Source organism: Psittacula echo (assembly GCF_963264785.1).
Source record: "Psittacula echo genome assembly, chromosome: 1".
Classification (NCBI taxonomy): Eukaryota; Metazoa; Chordata; class Aves; order Psittaciformes; family Psittacidae; genus Psittacula; species Psittacula echo.
The window spans coordinates 95,145,403-95,157,686 of record NC_137735.1 but is presented as its reverse complement, the minus strand read 5'-3'; the positions used below and the strand labels follow the sequence as shown (position 1 = coordinate 95,157,686).

General features: G+C 39.7%; 1 protein-coding gene across 2 annotated transcripts in view; it reads right to left on the bottom strand.

Moving 5' to 3' along the window:
- The window catches only part of DGKI (diacylglycerol kinase iota), a gene marked incomplete at its 5' end in the record, with an annotated part of 208,126 nt that overhangs the window by 29,753 nt on the left and 166,089 nt on the right, over positions 1-12,284 (bottom strand). For both annotated transcript variants that reach the window (XM_080614280.1, XM_080614281.1), the window contains one exon: positions 1,814-1,839. In XM_080614280.1, coding sequence (XP_080470406.1) covers positions 1,814-1,839 — 26 coding nt within the window. The remainder of the gene's footprint in view (positions 1-1,813; positions 1,840-12,284) is intronic.

Sequence of the window (12,284 nt, the reverse complement as noted above, 5' to 3'; positions counted from 1 at the left end):
AGAGAAGTTTATCAAACCTGAAAAGCCAGACCCTGGCAGCAGATGGTAGATGGCAAACAGGAAGATTTTGCAAAAACCTAAAACAGTATAAAAATACTGGAAAGAAGGAAATCATTATAACAGCAGGAAATATTAAAATTTAGAGATACACAGGGAAATGCGTTTACAATGTCTGTTGCTCTATTAATAGATAAAAATGGAGCAATAGAATAAATGCAAGGGAAATGAAAAAGCAAGAGCATTCTGTCATTAACAAGCTTATGCACTGACAAGCAGCTTGAGTTCAGGTCTTGAAATAGTACATTAGACCATAATGTTTTCAAATTTCTTCTGAGGATTAGATAAATGGCACATACCGTTAACTCTTACAGGTCTCCAGTACTTTATATTAAGAAGCTGTACTCATGGTGAAAAAGCAGGTGAACTATTAAACAAGAAAACTACCTCTGGTTCAGAACATCAATGAGCTGTAAATCACCAGGTACACCAGGAAATTAAAACTATACTTCCGCCATTTTTGTGTCCTTATTTGTCAGTGGATCCACTCTTATCAGATACTAGGAATGGACTAGATGGGCTAGATATGTCTTTTGTATGACATATTTGTCCATTTTTATGGCTTTCCTGTAACTTCCTTTACTAAGAAATGACACATCAAGGAGATGGAAGAGAATCTATTAATGTCAGTGTATTTGACAGCCACTATACTGGATTAAAAAGATCTTGGCTGGAGGCAATGATGATGTAGGTTGATACCTAACTAATCACTCCACACTCCAAATGAACATACTTCAGTGACATGTTTCCAGATTCAAATCTCCTTACATCTCCACTTGCTATAGTCCTTACTATTCCCCATCTGGAACTTTCTTGAAGACTGCTTACTGTATTGTCCAAAATTTTTTCTGATTGTATAACTGCATACAAATTGAATGCAAAGGAAAATAGATATTTATTTCTTTTGTAGTCCAAAATAATATTCCTGATTCAGACCTACATGATGATCTTTCTCCTTTCAGTTTTTTTAGTCTTTTTATTTTTTTTTCCCATTCCTTGTGCGACCCTGCCAGTGCAATTACCACCTCATTTGCAGTATGCCTCTGGATTTCAGTACCAACGCAACCATGTTTTAATGTACTTTAGAGGGATATTTATGCCACCTAGCTCTAAGTGCCTAAGTTGGTCAGGTTATTAACCAGCTAGTCACTGAAAACTCCCTCTTTCATCCATGGGAAAAGATAAGATCTTTCAGTCTTCTTCAGAACAAGTATATTACCACAACCTGCAACTCTTGCTACTCAAGCCATGAGATTTCTACATGTAGAAGCTCCTAGCTGTGCTGAAGTCTATACCATGTTACCAAACTGTCTTTAGTGGCAACCCAAGACATTATGGGTTCAAGCCTTTAAAACATAATACACTCTCCTCTTCCACAAGGTGCTGTCCTGTAAGAGTCAAGAGAGAGAAGCTCATCTTCACAAAAAACATATATCATTCTTTAAGCCAACACATAATTTTCCAGAGGTGAAGCCTTACACGGTTGTGTGAATAAATTGCAAACACTTGCAATAGTTCCATTTCATTGAGCAAGATTCATTTTACAAATACTTCAACACAGGCTTAACTTCTGCCAGCCCCAACTAAATCAACTAAATGAACAAGCACTTGATGTCTAGGGATCAATGATGTTTGAGCAATATCAAAGTTTAATTTTTATAAAGTGATTTTTCTCCACCACAGCTTGTGTTAAAAAACAGCTAACTACCTTTAGTCTCATTTTTAATGCTTTTAGTATGTATACAACAGATCTTACCTTGATCTTCTGAAGAAACCGGTGACCTGGAATAAAACAACAAAGTCCAGTCAATCTTTTGGTTTGAAAAGGCCACAATTAAGTTCAAGTGTCACGGTGGGGGATAGGATACGGAGGAATTTAAAGCTTTTATTTTTAGGTTTTATTCTTTATTCCTTAGAAGAGAGGGCTAGAAGGCATTTGATGAGAAAAGAGCAGAAAAGGGCAGACACCTACTCCAGCAGCATGTTCTGCAGACCAGAGTCGCTGTATGGAGTCACATCCATAAGGCAGCTGTCAGCTGCACTCTTTAGTATTCATGCCAAAAGTGTCTGTAGGTACTTAGCAAAAAACTGATCTACTACTGTTACTGTTGGAAATAGCTGACGTTACTGGTAAGAAAGTCCTGATCCTCCTGATATTGTTGAAGGGACAATAATTTAAGTGGGGGCCAGGAGAAAACCTCACAACTAGGATGGCTGAGGAAATTACAGCTTCACAGGAACTCACAGTCATTAAGGTGGCCACTTTTCTTGCTACAAATCAATGCAGTAGCCAACATAAAACACTAGTCATAATCCTCACAGTTCATGCTATCTTCACAAAAGCAACAAAAGCAGATACAAAAAAAACCCAACAAACAAACCCCACCGCCCTTCCCCCCAAAAAAACAAACAAACAAATAAAAACCCCCAAAAATAAACAAACAAACAAAAAACCAATACACAAAGGAAAAAAAAAAAAAAACAACAAACAACAACCGAGCAACCAAACTAAAACCAACCAAACAAAAAAGTTTGGACAGATGTAATTACAGCAAAAAGCAACATAAGGGCAGCAACATGAAAGTTACAGGGTTCCCTAACCAGTGGCTTAAGCTTCTGATAATACACCAAGAGTGGGGGGTTATAAAATATAGAGAACCTCTCAGTGCACCCAGCAAAGAGCAGGAACCCCACTGAATTCCAGGGACTTGTGTCATAGCTACCATTACTAAGGATCACACTCCTCATCGTTTTGGTCAGCACCCACAATAAAGTAATATAAAGAGCTGTAAAATATCAGCTCTCCATTTTCCCCTTTGCTGCAGTACCTTGACTTAGCAAAACTGGGGCTAATTGTACAGCCAAATCTGTGCCTTGGTTATTCAGACTAGATTGACAGCACACAGTGGATTGGACCATTGCCTCAGCACTTCCCCAGCAAAGATTCTCAACTGCATACATAGCCTTCCCACCCAGGTAACAATGAGTTTGTTCCTGTGGTGAAAGGGTCAATCCATGCTTCCTTTCAAAGTTATAGTTCATTTTGCACCAATGTACAAAAATAACAAATTACCAAAGATTTAAAAACGTTAGTGTTGCCAGCAAATAGATCAAAGCTGACACAAGAAAAGCAGCCATGGAGGGGTGAAGGGAAAAGAAGGAACAAAGGGTAAAAGAACACATGTATATTTAACTGAGTCAGCAGGAGATGAGGTCTGGACCAGGGGAAAGAAGGGTTAGAAACCCTGTATTTAGAGGAATAAAGGACCTAAGTCATGATCTCATTCCATAACAGAGGTCTGAAAATGAAGTTTGAGGGATTATAGAAGTTCAGAAGCAGATATGCAAATATGTAGGTGCAAACAGGAAAGATGGAAAGAAAAGAAGGGAACTTTCCTAATGAGGTATGCAAATTTTTAGGCTTAAAAAGAGCGAGAGATTTGCAAAGAAAGAGAGGAAAGAGTTACAGCACAGCTGGAGCAATGGTCACTGTGAAAGGAAAAAATGTGATTGCCTAATTAAGATTCTGACTGTGCAAGAAGCCAATGTGTCTGTATGGATCAGAATTAATTACTCCCCTACTCCCATTAAATCCTCTGATTGCTGCTGAACATCCTAGGCATGTATCCGGCTCTGTTGCCAACAAAGCCAGCTCTGCCCTTATTCTTCAGCCATGACTGTGGAAATACAGTAGGAATACAGGTAACCCAAAGGATTAGTAGGCATCATCAGGACTCTGTCCCACTGCTTTGATCAGTTAGTTAAAGGTCTTCCTCCATAACCCCAAGCAGAAGCCCTCCTGAAGGTCAAAATACACAGTGTTTCCTACAAGGTTAAAGAATGCAGAACGGCCCATATCAAGAGATGTAAATTTTTAGGTACTTAAAAATATTTTTACATGCAGGAGTCATGCCATGTTCGTTACCTCACATATCCTGATTATCCGCACATGGAAAATGCAGTATCCCACAGCATCAGTAGAATTTATTCCTTTGTTTTGTTTCTTAATTGCACAGTTTCATCACCTTTCCAATCATTATTTGAAACAACAAAATAAACAATAAAGATTATCCTGCAATTTGGCTCTTTTTTATGCCTGGTAAAACAGATGTCATTATTTCCTTAAAGCATCAACAACAGGAGAGATACTATTGCTGCCTTCTTGATTAAACATTTAAGGGAGGGATGAAAATTATAAAAATGCATATTAAGTAACCCAAATTGCTGTGTATTTTTCAAAATACTACTGTCATATACCTTTGTTTTATGCCTTCAAAACAGTAGTTAAAAATGAAAGAAATCTAACAGATACCATTTTTGCTAGTGGGAGTGTTATCATTTGAAAGGCTTCATCAAGCATCTTTTGAAACTGTGGAGCCTGGTATCCTGAGAAAATAAGGTTTATATAATTGCAGCATCTTGATATGTACATATATACCTCTGCCTCATCCTAACAAAGTTTGAGCTTGTTGGCTCATTTCGCCTACTGTTAACTGAGAGGCTGGAGACCCAATTCCTGCTTTCCCAAGGAAACACAATAGCATAAGCTCAAACTTTCTGCATAGCTGCGAAGCCATAAAGAGAGGTTTTGAATATCTCAGCCACAGGAAAGCCTCAGTGGGAGCTTCTACCATTGCAGAAACCGAAGTTTCAACCACAATAAACTAAGCTTCCTTTGTTCCATTATTGACATAAAATATTTTGGCAAAGAGCAAAGAGGACTTTCAACATTCTCCTACAATTTCAGGCCATACATTTTAGCAGGGGAAAGATTTTCCAAACTGTTCAAGTATGGGCCTAGATACACCAAGGGGAATCTTGCTTGTAACTATAATGTAAGAAAATAAGGCTGCTGAAAAGTCCACATTAATAATGTTGGGCATTTTATGCACTGTCTGTTTTACCCCATGCTTGTGACAGGCTCTAAGGGAGGAAGGAAAGCAAGTCTAATGACCTGCTCCAAACCACATGCACTCATTCCACAGGCACAGGGGACCTTCCTGATAGGAGAAAGAGATCAAGTGGATGCTCATATTTCCGGTCACACATCTTTCTCTCAGGTCTGTAAGAAGTGTGAGGGATATGCTATGGCAGCACTGGTCATGAGATGGGTGTCCTGAGGAGGGAGAATTCTCAGCTGCTAACATCCATATGGTAACCATCTATCTCGCACCTGTAACCTGCCCTCCTTGTATAATTCTAGCTGTGTGTTTGACTGTCAATAAAGAAGCAAGTCATCTCACGGTGTCCATGACTTAAAAACAGTAGAGACAAGTCACAGATATTTCAGAAGAACTAATATACTGTGAAGATCTGTGGTCCCACCTGGGCCAAAACACTTGGCCAAATGAAATCTTGAAGACGTTTTCATTTGGTTAAACAAAATAAAAACCTCAAAACCGTCAGGAAAAGGTTTGGACACTGCAATATCCTGTTCTTAGCTATTTCAGTACAGAATAGCTGATTTTTTATATGAGCTATTAGCTTTTTCTGGTTTTATCTTGGAGTAAAATTAACTTGTAGAAAGGCTCATCACCTCCCCAAGAGAGTAAAGACAGGCCAAATTGTCTATGACTGGCTATATTTCCAGAATCATGAGATAAAATTAGCTCTTCTACAAACAACACTCTTTTCCCATGCATAAATGTAAAAGGAAAACCCAATTTCAAGTATTTTCACAGAAGATATTAATCTGACTTTTATTCTGCCCTGGTTTGACAGATGTTTTATGAAGAGCTATTTTATGACTAGTTAAAGTGAAGACAAACATTACTATGGTGACAGGGAAGGGGATCAGAAGGGAGGAGGAAGGAAATTATGTTATCACCTCCATTTGCCTTTTGTGCTGTTCATACTCCTCTTTTCTCTGTAGGTCCTGCAGTAGTGTTCTCCTGTTGCAGGGTTGCAAGCTCTACTCAGAGCTGAAACAGAACTTGCAAGCCTCAGACTGCAAGAGGAAGCTGTGCATTGCCCATTCCTCCACTCCCTATGCAAGCAAAGCAGTACCTTTTGTGCTTAACACAAAATGCAAAAGGATTTCCCAGGAAATGAGGTAGGCATATTTAGAAATGCATAAAAAAAGCCATAATAATAACGTAAAAAATATAATACATTCACTAGATGCTTCCAGCAAATTGGAAGACTTATGATACTGAAGGCGTGAGACATGCCCACCTAGCACAGCACTGTGCCTCAGAGTTTATGGCCTGATCCAAAGCTCACTGGATTTTTTCCAGTCACTCTTACAGGCTTTGGATCAATTGCTGGCAAAAATCTAATCCTCTGAAATAGCCAAGACAGCTTTCAATATCATACAAGCCTTCCCCAAACAGCAAAATACTCGCAGCTGTTTCCAAGTGCACTCTCCAATGGCAAGCAATAGATTTATTCAGTACTAGAAGGGTGGAAGAGGGAATATTCATTTCTAAGGAGAGAAGGGCAGGGACTGCCACAGTTTCGAGCTTAGTCAACTGAGGCTTAGGAACCTCAAGAAATACAACCAGCCTCCAGCAAATGAATTCTAAAAAAATTTCAGCAAATGGGTACATTACTCATGAAGACAAAAGCCTCTGGAGAAACAAAGCCAGAGCTGATGTAAAGCAGCTATTTTAATCAATAAACCTGTAGCAGAAATCATCTGCACCAGGCCTATTTAAAACCAGACATTTACAATTTAAAGGCCAAATAACAATCTGCGTGCAGCAATTCTGCTGGGGTTTATGACCATTCCATTTTTTCCCTGCTTAAGCAATGTATTTTTGCAAACTTTCTAATTTAGTCTGACGACAGCTGCCGGTGACAAGGGGAGGGGAAGAGCTTTCAGATTAAATCCATTCCTTCTCATTTTGCAGATAAATCTATTGAGAACAAAAAGTGGCATCCCTGTTGGGATTTATTCACATATTCCCTGGTTGTAATTGAAGAAAATTATTAGAATATTAAGTGGTTTTAAAATAAAGGTGAGGAAAAGCCCCATTTCAGCAGTCTGTATCAATGCCTCTGGTATTGGGAGTCACCTGCAGCCACAGCTGCAGGATGTGCCTTGTATCTTACTGGCAGAAAGGCAAAACTGCTTGCTTTCCTGGTCCCTCAGCATCTTTTGCTTGGAGGCACCTAGTAAGAGTTAAACATAATGCCCAGCCAGGGCATCACGATTTGCTGCTATGGCACCTGATAAAAGATAAAAGCTTAAGAATTACTGAGAGGTTCCTCACATTTCTACTTTGACCCTGTACATGCCCAATTCAGAGTGACCTATGACCTTGATAGGCTAGAGAAGTGGGCTGGCAGCAGCCTAGCAAGTTCAGCAAAGGCATGTGCAAAGTCCTGCATCTCAGGAGGAACAAACCCATGCAACAAGACAGGCTGAAGGCCTAACAGTTGGAAAACAGCTTTGCAGAAAAGGATGCAGGGTGTTAGCAGAGTACAAGTTGTCCATCAGTCAGCATAGCTCTCTGCAACAGGGAAGGCCAATGGCATACTGGCCTGTATTCACAAGAGCACAGCCGTAAGGTAGATGGAAGTGATTTTTAGCCTCTACTGAGTGCTTGCAAGACTTGAGAACAAGGTAGACATTGACACCTGGACTGAGCTCCACAGAGAGCTGCAGAGATTGTGAGGGCATATGAGGAGGGGCTGAGAGGCCTGATTTAGTTCAGTGAGAAGAGAAATCTCAGGGAAAATCTTATTGCTGCCTTCAACTACTTAATGGGAAGGTATAAAGAAGACAGAGCCAAAGTCTGCTTGAAGAAAGAAGAGCTGAAGAAAGAAAAGGAGAAGCAACAGTAACAAGTTAGGACATGTTACTTCATTCAGACTGGTTATTAGGAAAAAAATTCACCATGTGGATAATCAAACACAAGAACAGGCTGCACAGAGAGATTGCAGAATCTCCAGCTTTACAAATATTCAAAATTCATCTGGAAAAGTCTCTGAACAACTTCATCTAGCTGGACCTATTTTGAACAGAGGTTTGCATTAGATGACCTTCAGAAGCCCTCCTCAACCTAAATTTTTCTACAATTCTATGAGTGTCTCTACAAAGTTTTCTGCTTTTACTACCCCAGCTTTCCTGTCATTCTTTACTTTGAAGTATTTCTCACAGACAATAGCCATACTGTCTCACACACGTGGGAAAATGCTCACCAGCAATGCTCCTTGAATCTAAAAAATCTCATTCAAGTTGTTTGTTATTTTGCAGAAATAAGTTAGGACATGTCCTGTTGATTTGTAGTAACAAACTAGAGAGCGTGGTTTCTTCTAATTCTGCTAAAGCAAAGATGAGTACTTTTTCTAGCATCTCTGTAACTTCTTTCAGCAGCCTCAGCCTTTACCTGCACTTAAACCACTGCCGCCTCAACCTTTTCAACAAGCAGTCCAATATACAGGAGTGTAGCTCAGTCCTTCTTAGGAGAACAAGAGCAATATTCCTCAGATATATTCCTTTCTGTGTCTCAGGCACGTCTGTGTCCCTTATATTGTTCCATACTGTCTCTTATATGGTCCCTTATATCGTTCTCATTATTGTCTAACCTTTTATCTCTTACCATTTCTCTGTCCACTGTACAACGTTTTGAATGAAGGCTTGGGATGCCACAATGCAGTTATAGCTGAAGTTGTACTGACACCCAGAGGAGTTGCCTGAGAATTGCTGCATAACAAGGGAATAAAAGATTTTCTTGCAAAATCAGCTGTAAACCCAAACATACTTAATCACGATTTAAAAAGAAGGAAGATGAGAGAGAAATGTTTTAACACATTCATCTTGAAAAAGATAGTTTGACCTTGGAATCTAAGTCAAAACATGACCTAAGAAAGCTGGCTTATTATTTACCTGAAAAAGAAAGTATTTCCAAATGACCAGCAGGATCATTTTAGGGTGATTGTGGGTTGGTTGTTGTTGGGTTTTTTAAAATACTTGTTCTATCTTTTTCTTATCACCACATGACACCAAAATATCTCAGGGGAATATAAGGAATTCATTTTGAAGAGGGCCTGATGCAAGCTTCTTTGAAATGTTGTTCTTCCATTTCCAAATTTGAATTAAATCTGCAAGCTCCCCATTGACATGCCTATCAACTGCTTGACAAATCAGGGGGTCAAAAGGCAAAAAGGAAAGGCAGTAGCTGATATGGCTCTAATCCTAAAAGAAACAAAAGAAGATCTAGCCACACCATGTAATATTTTGGTGACACAACAAACTGGATATCCAAACACTGGGCGCTGTTTGAAACAGCTCTTTATTAAGAAGACCTGGAACAGGAACTGAACTGGTTAGGTATATGCACTTTCTTAATATTCTACATTAAATTAAGAAAAAAAAAAAAGGTAGGTGCAATCAGGTAATAAATTATCTGGCTTTTTTTCCTCAACAATGGATCTGTTTTACTTTTTCCAGGAAAAGATTAACCCAGAGGTCTTTTTACTATGGCTTTAACTTTTTATTTAACCCAGAGAATGTAATTATTTTGGTAACCACAAAGCCATGACAGCCACACTGCAAACACTTCAGTTACACTCTGGTTCAGAAGATTCATCCCCAGTTGGCCCTCAGGCTAGATAGACTCAGAATAGTTTGGATTGGAAGCAACCCAGCTGCTTGGTACCTTGAAGTACCACTAAAATAATCTTAGGCCAGTTTGGGTTTCTAAACAATCTAGAAGCTACCCTAAGTGGTGTGTTTGTTACCACAAAGCAAACCACTCACTCCTGATAAATAGCCTTTAGTGGTTTTGGGGAAAGACAGATTGAATCACAGGAATCCCTCAGAAGTAGAATCTTGCAATTATGTTCATAAACAAGTGGCCTGATCTTCACAAGTGCTAAGCACTAAGCAACCCTTGCTTGCCATCTTTAAAAGAAGTGTAAAAAAATAGAAAGATCACCTAAGTTAATGTGCATAACACACAAGTCCTAGACAGAGCAGAACTGCTGAGCTCTTTACACTCTTGCTTTGAAGTAATTAATGGAGAACAAAACTTGTAACGGGAGTTTCAGGTATGGTTCTGTGCTGCACTTTTAGATGCCTGGCACAGAAACGAGAATCTAGGAGTCAGGGTTATGCTGGCTCTAAGCCATCTTTGGCTGATTTCAGCTCTTGGAATAATTTAAGCCAGGTCCATCTGTCTCTGCTTGCCCATGGGCATCAACACTGCCAGGAACCTCAGCAAGGCTATGTGTCATGGCTCCCGCTCCGCGTGTATTTCCCTCCCTTGCACACACCTCTGTGCCAGCACTGCTAAACGTTACTGAAGGAGCTACTATCTCAGCTACAGGCAAAGCTGTGGAGTTTAGTGCTCCTTTCCCAATGTAGAGGAGCAACAAGCAAGCAGGGGCTTTTCTCCCTTCCCATTTGAATACTTTTGGGCTTTCAAAAGTTTGTCTTCTCACACGAGAAATCCTTTGACAGGCATTTTAAGAAGAGACAGTACCTCCTATACCCTGATGTATAAGTCTGCAGCCAGAGCACTAGGACACACAACCTGGACATGGAAGAGTAAGGGCAGCTCCCTGCAGAGTAGCCATGTCAAGATGCACAACCTGGGAAACATGCTCCCTGTCCCTCAGCAGTTCCTGCATGAGCCAGAGAATCTCTCCCAAGCCCAAGAATATCAAACCCAGCTCATGTTCACGGGTACTTTCTGTTTCAAGCAACATTTCCCAGAAGAAATAAACCTCTTACATGCATACATCCACCAAGTAAAAACAGCTCACCAATACATTTTTCAAGCAGCCCTAGTGAAAAACCTCGCTTTTAGTTCAATGAGTCAAGCAAAAGCTGATGTCAAAAATATTGTTCCCAGCCTCATCCAAACACTTGAACTTTGTGTGTCTAAAATACTAAACCACAAACTTCAAAAGATGACCTATTTTCACATGCTTTGTCTCTAGCTTTTTGCTGCATGATGTTTTGACACTCCAGTTTCCAGCCACAGCTGAAATCTGAACATGCAGCTATCTGAAGAATTGAAGTTAGCAAAGATTTGACTTTTTGGAGTTTAACGATGTGAACTCAGGCAAAGTAGCACTTCTGTGTGATAGTCTAGAGCAGTTATTTTACCAAACTACATCTTTATTCTCTTTGCAAGCATGTTAAAAAAAATTTAGGAATATGAACAGAGTATTAATAAGTACAGTCTAAATGCATACTATGAGACGTCCTAGTGTGAAAACTTGGACACACAGCGTATCCCAGTGTGTGTTATATACATACAGGACTCTGTTTCATACCCACATCCTGAAGCTTGTTGGTTTTGTCTTTGATAAGACAGCTTGGTACTGAGTGTTAGTACATTAAGAACCAGTCTCCTCTCTGAGCAGATGGCAGCTCCTTATGGTAGGGACACAGCATGTGGACACAGGCTTGCTATTCTTGTGCAATACACAGAAAGTGAGAACTGGGATGGTTTGGGGTTTTTTTCCTTACTTCAACTCTTACACATAAGTAGCAAGTACACACAAATACAGACATACATGCTACCTAAAACTACAAGGTTCACTTCTCTCACAACTTTTATTGGAGTGCCATGCTGAAAGATATCCAGCTTATATTTATACGAGTGCTTAAGCAAGCCCAGAAGGATAAATGTTTTCTTTCTGTCAGTCATCCTACATTAGCCCAGTAAACCCAGCTAGCCCCTCTTCCAGTGCCTTTAATGTCACTGGGAGCCCTAGGTCTGCTGTTTCCACTCCATGAAGCTGAAGAAAGGGATGTGCACATTCTATAGTGGCATCCTTGGCTCCTATGTCTCCTCTATTCTCCTCTGGCCAGGTGCAGTTACCATATGCCTGATGCATGCAGGAAAGCAGTCAGCCCTAAGGATTGAATTACTAAATGTCATTTTCTTTTACCTAGCCAAATAGAAAACAAGGATACAAGAAGTGACCGTCTTGATACATTCCTCTGCATTCTTTGCTGTAGAGCTGCTTTACTTTTCAGTGCAGATTCTGCTTCTCAGTCAAAGGGCTAAAGTAATCAAACAAGAATGGAAGCAAAGTAGAAAAGAAGATAAAGAAAGAATTGTAACAAGAAAAGAGAAAAAAGAATTAATTGTACTGCTTCATCAGCCTTGGTTATCAGCCAGAGGGTGGAAAGCAGATTTATAGCTGTTATGATAAACGACTTAAAGAAAACCAAGGCACCCAGCTATCTGTACTCTGTCCACATCAATTTTATCCTTTAAACATACTCCAACAACAACAAAAAAAGAAAAACCAGCAACAAAAAA